General features: G+C 40.2%; 2 protein-coding genes across 2 annotated transcripts; both read right to left on the bottom strand.

The window, feature by feature from the left end:
- Positions 1-1,682: 1,682 nt before the first annotated feature.
- On the bottom strand, positions 1,683-6,548 carry lmod1b (leiomodin 1b (smooth muscle)). The gene is made up of 4 exons (XM_056395680.1): positions 6,418-6,548; positions 5,923-6,240; positions 2,920-4,641; positions 1,683-2,840 (listed from the first exon to the last, which is right to left on the bottom strand). Exons 2-4 carry the CDS (start codon positions 6,208-6,210, stop codon positions 2,814-2,816), a joined length of 2,037 nt encoding a protein of 678 aa, XP_056251655.1. The 5' UTR covers positions 6,211-6,240; positions 6,418-6,548; the 3' UTR covers positions 1,683-2,813.
- A 1,141-nt stretch (positions 6,549-7,689) lies between these two features.
- Positions 7,690-16,442, bottom strand: shisa4 (shisa family member 4). Its single transcript, XM_056395693.1, has 5 exons — positions 15,995-16,442; positions 13,267-13,444; positions 11,678-11,814; positions 11,275-11,466; positions 7,690-10,957 (listed from the first exon to the last, which is right to left on the bottom strand). Exons 1-5 carry the CDS (start codon positions 16,077-16,079, stop codon positions 10,917-10,919), a joined length of 633 nt encoding a protein of 210 aa, XP_056251668.1. The 5' UTR covers positions 16,080-16,442; the 3' UTR covers positions 7,690-10,916.
- Between the last annotated feature and the right edge of the window lie 412 nt (positions 16,443-16,854).

Raw genomic sequence — 16,854 nt, 5'->3', positions numbered from 1 at the left:
GGACAAATGGTGAGTTGTCTCCCAGATACCTGGAGAGGCAGCCCAGGGGACAGTTCAAGGCAGCGAAGAGGAAGAACATTTCCAGTCCTGGGAAGAAGAGTCTCCAGAGGTAAGATTCACTTCAGATATCACAATTTCCTCTAATGAATGTCAGATCTATATTAACTCACACTGCTCACTGATGATTATCTTTCAACTGTCTTCTTGGACTGAACTTCGCCCTGTAAACTGGCCCAGTGTGAGCCACCTGGTGGAGGCCATTTGCAGCGAGCTCTGCCGTCCTCACTCAGTGGGCACATGGCCCAGAGGGACTATAAAGACTTGGTAGTTCCTCATCCTCAAAAACTTCATGGCCATTAGAGAGACAGTGCTGGTCAGCCTGAGGTTGAAGGCTCAGACCAACATCCAGCTATATGAGCTGCTTTGGTTTCTGCAGAGCAAGGCTGGATTACCAAAAGGGCAACATGAGCAACTTCAACAGAACATTCAGATCCACAGAGACTACAAAAGACCCAGGTTCTTTGTGTGACAATTAATTGTGAATTGGTTGTGAATATGCACAATTAAAGCACAATGTAAAGCCACATAGTAAGGGTTTAAAGGCCAGTCCTACTTTATTGCCTGATCTTGTGTGTCAATATCTAGATTCAAGACCTCATTATTTTACCTATTACTCTTCTTACATGTTGAATATTCCTAAAATAATTTGTTTAAAATCAGATTAAGGTGTTTACAGATTGCCAGTATACTGCATACCTGCTGTAAACACCAAACAAAAAATGTCCTACATTATAATGTCGACTGAGTTATTTTCTGAACACAAGTGATGACCATGTTCTTCTCCCACCCCCTTTTCACTGACCAACCAGTTATCTCAACATTTTCATTCCTTCTCCTCTTTTTCCTCCGAGATCAGTGCTGTTGGTCAGGGGAGCAGCTACAGCCGAGAAACGGACCACTGGCCTGCTGCCCATTATTAGGAACGAGAAAGGAATGACTTGCAGAGCAAGCCTTCATTGAAAAATGACCAAATATAGGCATTTGAGGCTGAGGCAGAGCGATAGACATAAACTGGCCTGTAGCTGCTGCTGTTGCTGTTCTCCTCTTTTCCTCTGAACACCCAGGATGATGGCTGCCTCACCAGCTGGTGAATAGACACTAGACAACTCCCACTGTTTCCCTGCAGCTTCAAGCATGTTATGGAAACAGCAACAGATTCTCTAAACATTTTTATTGGTGGTTGCTGAGATACTGACATGTAAATATGTTTATAATGATGGAGAAGTTCATAAAATTAACTTACGTAACTCTGTCAGAATTCACATGCAGTAATTACAGGAGCGCAAGCCCTTTAAATCCAGTTAGAGACATGGTTTATGCTGCAGGTCGGTTGATAGCTGTGTCCATATCTATACATGGTTTTGTATATCTTGTGTATCTCCTTTCCTAGCAACACCTAGATCTGAGGTTGAATGTACATAGTGTACATATGGAAATACAGTGTGCAACTTCATGTAGACCACAAACCAATTTAAATGAAGGAGAGCTCAACAGATGTTAATACATACATACCTTGATTTATGATAATGAAAAATATTGCAAAAAGTCAATTAATTTCATTTTGCATATACTGAACATATTCCTCTTAATGATATCAGCCAGGCATAACATTACACTTGTGATTTGTCATTGCAGATGTACCAGAATCTTTTATTGAAGACATACAGGCTCTGTAAGAAAGGCATGTGTAATCAAATATGGCAGAGAAACCTTCATTACACAGGACACATACAGTATTAGTGCCACTCTGATTTTTGTTTATCACATTAACTTCCTTTAGAAATGACATTCACTTAAAAGTACGACGTAAATCAACAGGAGTGTTGATATAAGCCAGTAATGGTTTACCAAATCCCCAAAGGTTAAGACATGTAGATGTATTACATAAAAAGGTATGTAAGGTATTCAAACACCCACGCTAGAATGATTCTGTACAAAATATAACATCAGATACTGAAGGACAGCCATTTGCACTTCCTGATAAAAATACATTATGTAATTATTTCCATGCTTAAACTCTTTCGTCATGCACCAGGATTCCACTGGGCTGCTTTCCAATCCGTTAAAACCCTGCCTGAGATGTCTTGAGATTTGGCAATGAGACACACAATCAAGGACCACCTTGACCTTTTTTTTCTTAACCAGGTTTTCTTAAGTCAGGCCGCCATGTTTGTTAATTCCCTGATATTTCCGCCATTTCAGAATTCCCAGTTTGAACAGATTTACAAGTGACAAGTATAAGGTGGCTTCCCTCTCCACAAATAAATAAATGGTCAAATTAATGTCCACTATATCATTGATAAACTTTTGTATATTAGAATTTTATAGAGTTATTTGAATCTCTTATTAAGCTCAACGCACACTCCCACCACACTCACATTCAGATGCATACACAAGCCAACATGTTATATGATGGGCTTTATATAATCTAGTGCAAATAACCAGCAAAGCGTCAATATGAACTAAGGAGAAACAACCACAAACTCATGGCACTCTCTGCAGTCGGCTAATAGAGAGCCCTGCATCACTCATTCTCCACAGAGTCCTTTTGGTCCAGTGTTTTGAGGGGAGAACTCATAGTGAGGGCTTTTCATCCAACCGATGGGCATCTCATGTTTCACTTCCTCCATCTGTCCCACAGCACAGCTCTTCAACTGCAGCCGGGGTGAATGTAGAGTTCATCTCCTTGAAAGACTCCTTGATGTCGGTTCTTCCTCTCTCTTCTTTCTCACTTTATATTCCAACAGGAAATGTTACTGCAACCACTTTGGCACCGGTACCTGTGGGGAAATATAAAATGTAAGTAAGTCTGGATGTACTGTGGCTGAGCTACCCTTTCCATGAACCCACCATACGCACCTTCTTCAGCTGTTTGATATTGCTCCCTCTGATCGAGGCAAGCAGTTGGTCCCTTGAGTTCTTACTACCACCTGGAGTCAGAGAGTTCCTCAGGTTGTTTACCTCCAGCATAGGAGGAGGTGGAGGTCCACCCCCAGGTGGAGGTGGAGGTGGTGGTGGGCCTCCAGCTCCTCTTTTAGGTGTCAGCTTGGGTGAAGGCATAGGTGAGGGTATGGGAGAAGGTTTGGGGGAAGCTTTGGGTGAGCTTCTCCGATATCCTCCACCTCCAGTCTTGGGCACCTCCAATGTCCCCTTCTTCTCCCCGTTGGCCTGGGCCTGCTTCTGCTCCTGCAGGCGCTTCTGTCTCTGCCGATCCATGTTGCGACTCAGTATGTTCGTCGTGGTCATTCTGGGCCCAGCTAACTCGAAGTGGTAGCCCAGTTTGAGCAGGGTGGTGTTTTCTTTCAGAATTTTGGTCATTTCCATCTCAGTCTTCCCACCACAGACATGGCGCTGGTTTTGAAAGTGAAGCTCAGTCAGTGTGGAGTTGTGTTGCAGCGCCTGGATAAGAGACAGGATGCCCTTGCCCGTGAGATGGTTGGAGTCAACGTTGATGCAGGTGATAGTCTTGTTGCTGCGTATTGTACCAGCGATGGCGTAAGCCACATGGTCATCTGCCCGGCAGTTAGCCAAAGCAAATGTTTTAATGTGGGTGTTGCGCTGCAAAGCTTCTGCAAACTCGATAAGTGTTTTTGTCTTGATCACCTCTGAGTTGTTGACATTGAGCTCAGTGAGGGAGGGGTTGTTGCTTCGAACCAACTCCATCAGCTCATCAAACATGCTTGACTCTTCATCCCCCTCTTCCTCCTTCGCCTTGCTGTTCGGGGTGGTTTTGGCAACACAGTTGCCAAGTTTCTCACTTTCCTCAGCTTTTTTAACTTTTACTTTACTGACATCTTTTTCCTTTTTCTCCTCTGTTTTCTTCTCTGTGCTAATCACCTTCTCCTTTTCTTTCACGTGGTCGCTGTGGTTGACCAGCTCTTCTCTATCTGTTCTTTTTTCTGCCTTGTCATGTTTCACCTTCACCTCACCCTTTTCAGACGGCTGTCGTGCAAGTTTGACATCAGGTTTGTTTTTATCTTCAGCTTTTTTCTCCTCTGCTTTTGGCTTCTTTTCTTCTGATTTACTCTCCTGGCTTTCTTGCACCTTGCTCTGCTTCTCCAACATTTTAGAGACAAGCCCTTGGGTCCTGAAACCCTCAGATTTTCTCTCCCTCTCCTTTTCTTTGCCCACTTCCTTTTCACTTTTTTCTCGTAGCTTTGAGATAATGTCTTTGGTTTTGCTGTCATCTCTTCTCCTGCAGTCTTCTTTCTTCTCCTTCTCTCTGCTGTCTTCCTTCTTATCCTGTAACTTAGAGATCATATCCTTTGTTTTGCTCCCTGTGCTCTCTCTGTTTTCTCTTCTGTCTCTTAGCCTGTTGTCTTCACATTTCTCTTTCTCACTAGCCTCCTCTTTCGCGTCACTGTCTTTGGTCTCCTGCTTCCTGAACCTACTGGAAAGCCTACTTCGCTCCTCTTTTGTACTTTCAGGAGCTTTTCTGTTTCTGTCTTCCACCTTGGTATCTCTTTCGCTTGCGAAACTAGCTTGTCTTCGTAACCCTACTTTGTTGTCGTCGTTCCCCTCCTGGCTCAGGCCCATCTTCCTCAGGTATTCCTGCTTCCGGCTCTCCTTCTTCAGCTCAGCCTGCAGGAGTGCAAATATTAGGAGTGCGATGTGAGAGAGGATTTTAAATTGGGTTAGACAGTAAAGCAATTAAATGTATGTCAACACCAAAAACAAACAATTATAGGATTATTCCAAACCAACTTGCTTGTGCAGGAGTGTGTCAAAGGATGTAGTGCCCTACACCAAATTAAATCATATAAAATACAAAACTAGACTGTCTTTTTACAAAATTAAAAGACACCTTCAAAATCTGATAATTCAAATAATTTATTCGTTTTACAGTACAGAGCTTGTTGTTAGACAGTAGATACTGCATAGCATGTATAGTATGACATAACACCTAACCATGCAAATACTTGTGTAAATACAGTATTTCTTTACTGTAAAACAGCTCCTCCAGCCATCTGCTCATGTAAACACTCACATTCTCCCTGGCACAATATGGCATGTGTGTTTACAGTCAGCAAAAGGACAAGGAACCATTTTTATAGTGCAGGGATACATTTTGCAGCGAGTAGCTTGCTAAGTGTTTGATTTGTGAGTCTCCATCTGTTTTGCTGTGCGAGGCCGCAGCCCTGGCAGATGTATCCTTAAAAGGCAGTGAGTGTAGGAGCAATCAACCAAGGAATTCCATCAGGCCGGGATTAAGAAGCTCCGCAGGGCCGCCGCTCCATCGACTGAAGTGCCTCTCCTTTAAACACAGAAACTGCTAGAAGTCTGGCTTTGTGACACTCAACCGGGGAGGGCTCTTTGTGTTAAAAAAAAACTTTTATAGCTTGACATGGGAATAATAGAGATGGTTTCATGTGTTTTCTGAGGCTGTTTCTCTGCTTGTGAGGAGAGCATTAATAATGTGAAATGGATGTAAGCATGCCTCAGAGGGGAAAACAATATTTTTCCTGGCACAGAAGCCAACTCTGGGGACCACTATTTATGAGCTGATGGACTGGACTCAGGGTGCATGAGGTCCACTTGGCGATTTGCTTCAAGCTAAATGAAAAATAGCACATGAAAGCTATCATTAGAATACCTTGGGACACTGGATGTTATGTAATACGGTAATCCATCAGTCATACATTGTTGTTGGATTTTATAAAGCCTTCTAACCGCCCCAATTTTCAGGTTATTTCTACTGAAAACTACAGGAAGGAGCTCAAATATAAACACCTGAAGAGTGTAATATATCTTCATAGAAATCATTAAATTCACCACAAATCACTTATAGGTGTTTCTTTCATGTAAAACCCAAAACAAGTTGCCACTAAAGCAGATAAGGAATCAATTTAAGCATCCACAAACCTCAAGAGACAGTTCCCTCTGACTGAGCCTCCCTTTAGTGTCACTGTCCCGTTTGCTGTCCAGTTTAGCGTCCCGGACTTTGTTGCTCGTAGGTGGCTGCGCAGCTTGGCTCTCCCCTTGGACGATGATCTTGCCATCCTCTGGTTTGATGTCAGGCACTTTCATCATGGTCTTCTCCAGCTCCTCCACTTCCTCAGGGGAGAGGGTGGACAGCAGGTTGTCCAGGTCTGGGTCCTCGCTGACCTGGCGGCCCGTACGGGTCAGGCCTCTCACCTTTCTCCTGGACATGGTTGCCTACAAAAAAATCAGGGGTAAAGGCTACACCCGTGGAGAAGAACAGAGAAATTTGGTTTCTTTGGAGGTGCTGATGGTGTTAGTACAGTAAATCCCTTTATTTAAAATCAGATTGTCGTGTAATTTCTCTCCTATGGGGAGAAGTCACATATTCTCATAGGCCAAAGCTGATGTCCTGCTGTCCTGCTGCGTCCCGCTCACCAAAAAGCCACCAGAGGCATCAATCCTGGTGCAAAGAGGCTAGACTCAGTGTTGCACTGAGGGGTACCAGTGACGAACTGCAAGAGGCTCGCATCATCAAAGTGGACTGTGAGGCTGGACATTCTTCGAAATCCTGTGAAAGTGCATGTCCATATTTAGTTCAGAGTACACACTCCTTTAAAGGTAATGGGAAGGGCTGAAGTTTACATAGATGCCAGAGCAGAGTAACAGAGACTTTCTATTACACAGTTCATGTTTATATTGAGACCAGTTCCTGATTATTTCCCTAGTAATAATAAATTTGAACAGCTGTGAATGTCACATTAGTTAATCTGCCATAATGAGAAGCATCCCTGTTTCTTTTAGGAACTTTCCTAATTCGTTGTTTTGTGATAAAAAAACAAAACAAAAAAACAACATAATCCTAAATCTTTGGAAAACAGTTCCAGGTAAAAATATAATTTTGTTTTTGCAGGAGCTCTATAAAACACCAGAAAGCCCGTGATTTAGGGGGATGAATTATGTGTTAGATTCACACGCTCTGTTCAATATGTGGAGTAAAATGAAATGGAAATATCCCACTGTTTTTTATTAAATTACAGGCTCTAGAATTTGGAGGCTGTGCAGGACAAACCACATATCAGGTCAAAAAACCAATTACTACCTGAGTATCCAAAAGTTGTTTAAAATGAGAGTCAGTATGAGAGGAATGAGGGGGGCATGCATGTTTAAGAAAAACAAATGGTTAATTATGTGAATTTATGGAACAGCTGTAGTAGTGAAAATGTGTAGCGCACTTTGTAAGTTTAGAAAATAATTCAATTGTTTGTCAGAACAAAGTAAATTGAAAGTTTCAATCTAAATTAATAATAAATACATTCTGATTGAGATCGAGTAATATAAATATATGTAATATAACTTGCTAAATATGTGTCACAGCTGTAAATCAAACTATACAATTACATTTTGTGCACACTTGAATACAAATATGCAAATGACAAATTATGTTAATAACAATCAGTGTTTTTCGGGGCACACTTTTCTTTTGTATATGAATGGATGTTTCGGATCTTGCTTGTGATGAAATGACTGAAATAAATCAAATCTGCCAAACATCTGAAGACATATAACATCGATTTGAAGTTAATATGGACATCTAGTGGTCAAAATGATGTAAACACACACTATTCCCCTATTTAAATGTTATATAATAATATATCTTGGAAACGAATTCCTGTAAAAATATAATAAAGGACACAGCAGACTGTTGCATTTACATTCCAAAGTTAAATTTTATGTTAATAGAAATAAAAACTTTTCACTGACTTTATATTACAATGTCATACCATCCATATGACGACAGACAAAAAGCCATATCTAGACAAGTTACTTTGCCAACTGATGTCAGTTTCATTAAACACACTCATGGAGTTGGTTTAGAAGCACAAATAAACAAAAACATCATTGAGCAAATGTTAGGTCAAACTACATGTAAAGCATCTTACAAAGAGAACTCCAGTGTTTTCTTTGTGCTTTACAGAGGCTCAACAGATCTGTACACATGGACGTCGCCACTGAATTTATGCTGTAAACTAGCGGGAATAACTGTTGTCTGATTCATTGCATGGTTTAGAGGTGAAACAAGTCTCAAGGAAAAGTTTGAGAAAGCCCAGGCTTCTCTAATCAGCATGATATAACAGTGTTTTGTTTTTGTTTTTTTTAAATATGTGCCTCATTTGGCTTTCAGGTTGAGATACATTACACCTAAATAAAGATAATCCAGGCATCACGTATTAGTAGTCAGTTAAATATACGACACATGCTAGAGACGTCGTGTTTTACAGTTCATACATCTTACAAGAGCACAGGGCTGTTTTCGTCTGCACCAAAATGCTAAACTAGACCCAATTACAGATAAATTAATTTCACAGGTTCCAGGCCCTGACCTCACTGGAGCCCAAATCTGTAAGAGAATATTTGAAAGAATAGTTTGACATTTTGGGAAATGCACCCATCTGCTTTCTCACGCCCGAACCATAAAGCTGGGTTTTATCACAAAATTTGGTTTTGATCTGATGCCAAGTTAAAACCAGGGCCGATACTTTTTTATTGTTAAAAGCTGCTATTGTACTATCATGTACAGGAGAGAAATATGTCACGATTTATGAGGTGAATGCATTATATAGGCTACTTCTGAATATATTTTGATTACCACCAAATACATTTGCTAAACACGAGGCATTTCCTTTTACTATTCTCATGTAATCACTTAATCAAATGTGTGATTAAACAGAACACATGTTTTTAAATGGTAAATAAATCTATTATGTGAATTCTCTGAACAGATCTTAGAATGAAACTGGAAACAGATGGCTCTTTCTGAGGGTAACAAAATCCACCTCTTAGTTCCCCCCAACCCCAATGTAAAGTACATAAATGACAGTTACGCATATTATATAGCTTTATGTGCCAGACTATTTTTTGACTGGGAAACAAACCATTTCCTTGCAGCCGGTGCATTCAGGTTATATTGTTTAAACCGTAATTATAAGCAGCCGGGTCAGAAAAAACAGTAAAGTTAGTCCCCAACCTTTAATTGCATGTTGGAATAATTGGGAAATTCTGATAGCAATGAAATCTTCTGATAGCAAGTCGGAAGAACAGGTGTTTTTCCCCCATTCTTCCCATTCTGCCATGTTGCAGAATGGGAAGAATGGTACTTAAGTACAGTTTTGATGTACTTGTACTTTACTTAACTTCAGGGGAAATACTGTACTTTCAGCAATATATGACGCTATACTTATTTGATAGCTCTAGCTCCTGCTTTGCATATTCACATTAATACAAAACATAATCAACAAGCAAACCATGCTGTATTATAAATTAAGCTACCCAGCAGCACATACAATAGTTACAATTACAGGTTTACTGCCAATACATTTGTACTTCTACTCAAGTAAAATTTTGAATGTAGGACCTTTGTAACTGAGTATTTCTACATTGTGGTATTGCTACTTTTACCTATGTAAAATATCAGTCGTCTCTTCTAACTCCGAGCAAGAGCGAAAATAAGCACATCACCCAAAATGTCAAACCTTTAAAGAGAGGTGGTTAACAAAATCTGCTTTTTCAACAGTAGTGATTTTTGGCTTTGTAGCTTAGTCCAAAAGGTGAGAACCCATTCACAGTAAAAGGTAACCTCAATGATAATAAATACCAAATGGAAAGATGCCAAAATGCCAAAACATCATATCTTATGTTACAATAACAATACATTGTTTTAAAATAACTTGTTACATTATCATAAAATATTCAGCTGAAGAACAGATTTACAAAATATGTATTTAAATATTTAATCTCTTGTTTTTTTTTTCATGGTTAATTATTGTAAGGCAGGAACATTTTGCTTTATCAAGCAGCATGACCTGCAGCTCCACTGACCTGATATGTTAGAAGAAAATAAACAAGAATTGCCACAAAACATCCTACCTGGCATTATGGGATTAATCTTAAAACTCATTTCTAATTCATTCAAAATGAGAAAAAAAGCAGGAGGGGACAGGTAACTTTGACCGGGTAGCATGCTGATGTTGAGATGTTACATTAGAACAATGCAGCTAATATATTACCATGATGTAATTAGTCAAGAAGAGACAAAGTTGAAACTAACAGGTGACTAAAAGCGTTTTACGCAGGATTAGGAGTACCATGAAATCCATTAGGTCATCCGAGCAAACTTAAGGCAGTATCAGTATCTGCCTTTAACCCAAACATGTCACCTGTTTAATCAATCATGCGTCCCATATTTCCAATTTGTTTTTCACATTCGCCTCTACCACATTACAAAACAGATACAGATATAAAGACATCATGTAATCATATTTGGAGAATGTGGATCAGATGACCTGGAATGTCGTCTTAGGCAGTTTATCAATCCGTTAAAATTTAACATTTAACAGCATTTTTCCCCTTTAACACATAAAAAGGGAGTGCATTATCTTTGTTGTAAATCCCTTTTTTAACCCTCTTCTGGAATGTAATGAGCCCTGCCTTTACGTAACACCCTGCCACTGAGGTGAGCGTGTGAGAGAGCAGAGGTGGCAGCACACAGTTGAGACGCCAGCCGGACACCTCCTCACTTTCGGGGGAATGGCGTGACGCCCTCTGTGAAACTGGCCCAGAGCAATCAGGCGTCAGGTTGCAGAACAGAATTTGATTAACGTAAATACTACGTAAAGTAGGACAACGTTGTAAATAAACAATGGAGAAAAAAAAAAAACCTTAAAGTGGCTCCTTCTACTTCACAGGCAAACCACTGCTAGTCGAGCTGTAGTGTTTATTTGAGTGTGTTTGTGTTTGAGTGTGCGAGAGTGTTGCTGCCGTCTTCTTTCGAAACAGTCATGTCTCTCAGCTGCTGTTGTCTCCCCGCTGTGTGTGTGTGTGCGTGTGTGTGTGTGCGTGCGTGCGTGCGTGTGTGTGTGTGTGTGTAGACGAGCCCATCAATGACCAGGATACTGAGGTGGAGAGTAAGGTGGAGGGGCTGAAACAAGAAAAAAACAAAAAAAACCAAAACAAAGTCAGGTCTTCATAGAATCACCTGCAAAAGTAATTTCTTCAAGGCAACTTTTAACTATGGTACAATTTTCTGGTACAATGGTTCTGCTACAATTTTCTGTCCAGATTAAAAATCAAAATCCTGTTGAATTTTTTTATCTTTATTTTTTCTTTGAAGGTTCAGGGAGCTCAGCAAAACAGCAAATGATAAATGATGGCCAACAAAATGTGGACATCATATCATGGTCAGGAGGCTTTATAACCTTCTCTATCTCCTCTCTGAAGCAATGATGCTAATCTCACCCTGGCTGTACGCAGGATCCATCGGGTGTGGTGGATACGGTCCAGGCTGCATCACTGGATACTGGGGGGGCATGCCAGGGTACTGGGGCGCCATTGGATAACCTGCATGCGGATACTCAGAGGGGCCCAGTGGTTTTCCATAAGCATCGTACATGGGCTCCAGTGGGTAGCTGGCCATTGGGATCTGCTGGGCTATGGGTTTGAAAACATACAGACTACGGTGAAGGAAAACCATGAACTTAACATCGGCTGAAAAAGCATGGACACGAAGAGTGGACTTGAAACTAGGGTCTACGGACAGAGGGCGTATCTCAAAAACACAAATCTGCCTCAAGCGGCTTAACAATGTACAACATTATAAGTAAAATTTGACTCCACTTGACTTTGACACAAAGTGTCTTACCATCATAAGGTGTCCTGCCCCGCTGCTGCCTCCTCTGGTAGAGGTAACAGCAAGAGCACATGAAGCAGCACACCATGGTGGCAATGATGGCCACAAACAGCAGGATGGAGGAGGCAATGCCGGCTAAAGTGGTGGGGCTGAGAAGAGAGGAAGAAGAGAGTAAAGCACTTACTTTTATCATCTAGGCTCACGTTGTTCCTCCTCATCTATCTTGATAATTACAGCTCACTTTAGAGAGGATTAAAGTAGCGGTGGCTGCGATGTGATTCAGACACACGGAAATCATATCTCAGTTAATGACGTACACCCTTCATCTCTTTGTTTCTCTACCAGATTCCATCACCTCGTGGTAAAGCAACAAAGCCCCCCATTTCATCACAGCCTCTGCCACCCACTGATCTGATCTCCCACTGGGCTTAATAAGCTGTAAGTTGCCTGCTCGCTACTGGAAAGTGATGGATGGTTTCCAGTGCGGTAGGAGGAAAACTGCCATGTTGCAGCCTCTCAGGTACAACCTTGCTTAGTCCAGCATTAACACGATCCCTCGTGGGGGGCATTAAACACCACTGAACGCACAGGTAGCTGATGTGATTGAAAGACTAATGAGAAGATATTTCACTTCGGGGACCAAAGCAGGGTCATTTAGTCAAATGCAGCCAATGGGACATAAGGAACAGGCCAGTTTCAGAGTCTACACGTCAGACTTTTAGTAGGAATAGCTGGAAAAATGCATGGTGATGGTGGACGATATTTTCTACATATATTCTATATTCTAGTCTATTTTTCTCCCAACTTAAGTCTCCACGCACACATATTATCATTACCCTACATGAATTAATATAACTGTTTCATGTTCACATATAGGTTTTTGTATTTAATAATTAATTGCAACTTCCTTCTCCTCACTTACTTTGTGATTATGTTTCAGTACCCTTTATATTACTATCTACTGGAGGTATGGTGCATACAGTGGCTTTGGAAAGTCTTCCCTTCTTGCACACTTAATTGAGTTGTAGATCATCAATCCACACTCGATAACTCATAATGAAAAAGTAAAAACATGTTTTGGGAAATGTTTTGCAAATTTATTAAAAATGAAAAACTGAAATCTCTATTCAAACCCTTTGCTGTGGCACAAATTGATGTCAGGTGCATCCTGTTTGCTTTATTGTGTCTACAGCTTGATTGGAGTTGACCTCAATGAGAGGGAACAAAGTTGTAACTATTTTCAGGCCTTACTACCCACTATGTAAGACTGCACAGCATATGATGTGTACTGTTCTTTTTATCTTCTCTGTACCTCTGTATTGTTTGTTCTATGGGCCAGCGGTGGCTTTAATGAATCATTATTTTCAGTATACTGTATACTTTGTGAGCATGGATATATGTTCATATATATCTTATCTTGCAGGGCAGAGACTGTGGCAACAAATAACCTCCTGAAGAACAACAAAGTATCTGTCTGCTTTCAAGAAACGAAGGACACGTGATCCTGCCTTGATTTGTGAACACAAACACTGACTCTTGGTGTCGAGTAAATTTATAAATATGTCATTAAATGAAAACCCAGCTGCTGCTGCTGACCCCACCTGAACTGGAAGAGCATGCATCGTTTCTGCTCCCTCTCTGTGATCATCTTGAAGGCGTCCAGGCAGCAGTAGCGCCGGTGGCAGTTCCCACAGCAGAACGTGATGAGAGGGCAGTCGAAGCCATTGTGCCAGGTGCCGTTTTTATCCACATACCACAAACAGTCCTCGTTCCCACTGACTGCAAAGCAAGAGCAACAAGGGGGTGATGATCAGAAAGCGTAAAGAAAAGAAGGAAGCAGAGAGAAAGAATAGTCCTTACTTCCCATCTCTCAGTTGGAGCGACATGCTGTTGTTTCCGTTTTATCACACGGTTTTAAAGTGAGAAAACTCCTGAATGTTCACTTACAGATCCGGCTTTGTCCTGCCTTCAGGAGAAAATAAATATTTATTTCAAACTTGTACTGGTTCTTCTTTCTCTACGTCTTTCTTATTCCAGGCCAAACACAGTCATAATACATTATTCAACGCTTCCCTGTGGCAGAGGTTGAAAACTGATCAGAGCTCAAGTAAGGTAACCAGAAGATTTAAGATTTGTTTGTCTGAAACGGTAGAGGAGACGATTTATTAATCATAGGACTGCAAGTAACAATTATTTTCATTATCATTTTAACTTTTTATTAAATCGATTAATCATCTGGCCTATAAAACGTCAGAAAATAGAGTTTAGAGTTTCCCACAACCCAAAATGATGTCAATAACTCTTGTTTTGTCCAACCAACAGTCCAGAACTCCAACCTATTCAATTTACTATGATTTAATACAAGGAGACAAAGCAAATTCTCACATTAAAGAACCTGGAACCATCATATGTTTGGCATTTTTGCTTGGATTTTGCTTGAAATATTTTTTGTCACTATAAAGAAAATTGAATCAACTCCTGCACACATGACCAACCATTTTCAAAAGCCAAGAAGTGGAGGAATAACACTCAAATCTCAGTTTGTGGTCTCTAAGCTTGGAAGATAATGGCTCACATATACCAACGGAGAGACATAAACTATCTTGCATAAGAATAAACACATAAGCCCATGATTGAATTGAAAAGGTTATGTATGATTAAGTTTTCCACAATGTATAATTTAAGGCAACACCAAATTACAGCTTGGTCACAACAGCCACGCGTGCAAGCTGCTAAAAGTCACACCGGCCTTGTACATTCAACACGGGTTTTCTGAAGCCTGACACATATCATAAAGTATCTTGGACCATAAAATCTGAGTAAAACCCTTTTGTAAGTAAAACAACACATTTAACCTGGTCTTCCTTATTGAACGAAGTATTTACGTTTTTCAACTAAACAATGGAAACTACATTAGAGGATGCGTGCAGTAGAGTGGTAAGCCAAAATTGATATAAACTTAAAGCTAATTTTGGACAAGGACTTTGAAATGCTGGCATCAAGAAAAATTATATTGACAAGTGTTTCTATTATTCTGTCCACTCCATTCTTATCAGTGAGGGTACTAAATAATAGAAACACCTCTATGCATAACGTAATACAGATGTACCACAAGCTGCATTAGTTTTAGCAAGGTGTACTGAATAAACTGGCAACTTTGCACACAATATAAAATTAGATTTAAACTAGTGTTACAATATTATTTTATTACTGTTGGTTGGACAAAGACAATGACATCTGAAGATATCATCTTGAGCTCTGAGAAACTAGAAAGGGATATTTTGCACTCTTTCTGACATTTTATATACTAAATGATTAATCAATTAATCGAGAACATTATCGTCAGATTAATGAAGCCGCCCTAGTTATTATGGGCTTGTCAGTTACATGTCACACTCTGAACTGCCCCCCCCCCCGTACAAAAGGTGCTATACAAATTATTTTTGACAGTGATATATAAGGCAAGAATTATTAAACCTGAGCTATTGAGCAAACGTAGCCTAATGTGTTGGAAAAGAAAGGAACCTTTGCATTCCTTAAAAACAAATAAAAAATAGTACTTATTAGTGATTGAATGATTATTTTCATTAATGATTATTCTGATGATTTTTTTTCTCAAATCATTTTTTTGCCAGCTACAGTAAATTTCTCACTATAATGTACCACATTCCCCAAAGCTTTGTCCAACCAACAGTCCAAAACACAAAGATATTCACATTGCTATATGACAAAGATATGCACAAGATCTTAATATTTGAGAAATAGGCTGGAAATATTTGCCGGTTTTGCAAAAACTTGGCATTTTTTTCTCAGAACAATGATTGTAATGATCACTCTTCTATCAAAGTTATTGCCGATTCTTGTTTTTGTGATTGACCACTTGATTAATCGACTATTTTTTTTGCAGCTCTAGCATAGTATCTTTAACAGAAAAGCTAACTTAACGCTAAATATTTGTGAAAAAAGTGAAAAAAAAAAAACAGCAAACAATTTAACTTAACAAATACACAAAAACCAGTAAGACTAGATCACGGAAGACTGAACCAGTGGATGCTAAACGTGGTCGGGCACTGAGCAGTTTGTTACAGTTGCCCAGGCCTTAAATAAACATCGAGGTTCACAAGTAAACAGCCAGAAAGCAGCACGAGATCATGTTGGCTGCTGCGAGCCTGTAAGATGATACAGGGCACCAGCAGCGACTGCTTGTTCACGGCTGAGAGAACTACAACAACGGCCGTGCAGACAGAAGAAAAACGTTAGCAGGAATCTACCGTTAAACCATCCGCCGTCGGCTAGCGGCGCGGCCTGGATGAAGAGCCGCAATCTTACCCTGAGAAGTGCTGAGGACGATGGCGAGCAGCGCCAAAGTCACCGAGATGAGGGACATGTTGCCCGTTGGAAAGACCATCCCCATCCTGAATATCAACCCAGCGATAACAAATTAAAGAGCAGTTGTTCTCATCGGTGTAAACGAACGAGAGTATTCAGGCTAACGGTCGTTCTCAGTCATTATCCTGGCACTGGAACAGCACAGGAGACGGGACGGGTTTGATGGTCGGCAATTTATCCGTCGAAATGACACATCGCGGCTGTGACGCCGTTCAGCCGGGATGAGCAGGGTGCCGCGTTCACGGACTGCCTGAAACGTCGGAAATAACTGCTATCGTTTCTGCGAGGGCTAGTTTTGTGGGCGTGAAGGACCAATGCAGTAGCTGTGTTTCAAGATTTGTGATAATACACTTGTGCAAAAAAGATGCAGGCAACACGATGATATGTAAAATTGAAATGAAACAATTAAAACCATTTAAAAACACAATATTAGCCTATATCTAATATTTTCAAGAAATTGATTTAGGTGTGACCATAGATTGAAAGGATACAGTCTATATCTACAGATATATGCATATATACACTCTTTAATAGAGCCAGAACAATCAGTCAAAGAATTGATGAATCAATCTACAGAAAAATAATCTGCATCTATTTTAATAGTTGATTAATCACTTTAGCCATTTCCCATGAAAAGAAATGGAAAAAAAATGCTACACATTCAAAAGTTCCAGCATCACAAAAGGTAGGCGTCCCTTTGTCATATATTAGACTTTTGGTAAGACAAAACAATGCATTCGAAACATCATTTTGGATCCTGCAAAATCATGATTGGCATTTCTTCACTATTTTTTGACATT

This window comes from Seriola aureovittata, chromosome 2 (assembly GCF_021018895.1).
Source record: "Seriola aureovittata isolate HTS-2021-v1 ecotype China chromosome 2, ASM2101889v1, whole genome shotgun sequence".
Classification (NCBI taxonomy): Eukaryota; Metazoa; Chordata; class Actinopteri; order Carangiformes; family Carangidae; genus Seriola; species Seriola aureovittata.
The sequence above is the reverse complement of the archived record's forward strand: the minus strand, read 5'-3'. Positions and strand labels throughout refer to the sequence as shown.

Excerpts from the sequence above, each read along its gene's own strand:
- lmod1b (XM_056395680.1), bottom strand. The coding sequence starts at position 6,210 with ATGTCCAGGAGAAAGGTGAGAGGCCTGACCCGTACGGGCCGCCAGGTC. Across the intron at positions 4,642-5,922 it reads AGAGGGAACTGTCTCTTGAG|GCTGAGCTGAAGAAGGAGAG; the intron begins GTTTGTGGATGC and ends GCACTCCTGCAG. Across the intron at positions 2,841-2,919 it reads ATATCAAACAGCTGAAGAAG|GTACCGGTGCCAAAGTGGTT; the intron begins GTGCGTATGGTG and ends ATTTCCCCACAG.
- shisa4 (XM_056395693.1), bottom strand. The coding sequence starts at position 16,079 with ATGGGGATGGTCTTTCCAACGGGCAACATGTCCCTCATCTCGGTGACT. Across the intron at positions 13,445-15,994 it reads CGTCCTCAGCACTTCTCAGG|TCAGTGGGAACGAGGACTGT; the intron begins GTAAGATTGCGG and ends CTTGCTTTGCAG. Across the intron at positions 11,815-13,266 it reads TGCATGCTCTTCCAGTTCAG|CCCCACCACTTTAGCCGGCA; the intron begins GTGGGGTCAGCA and ends CTCTCTTCTCAG.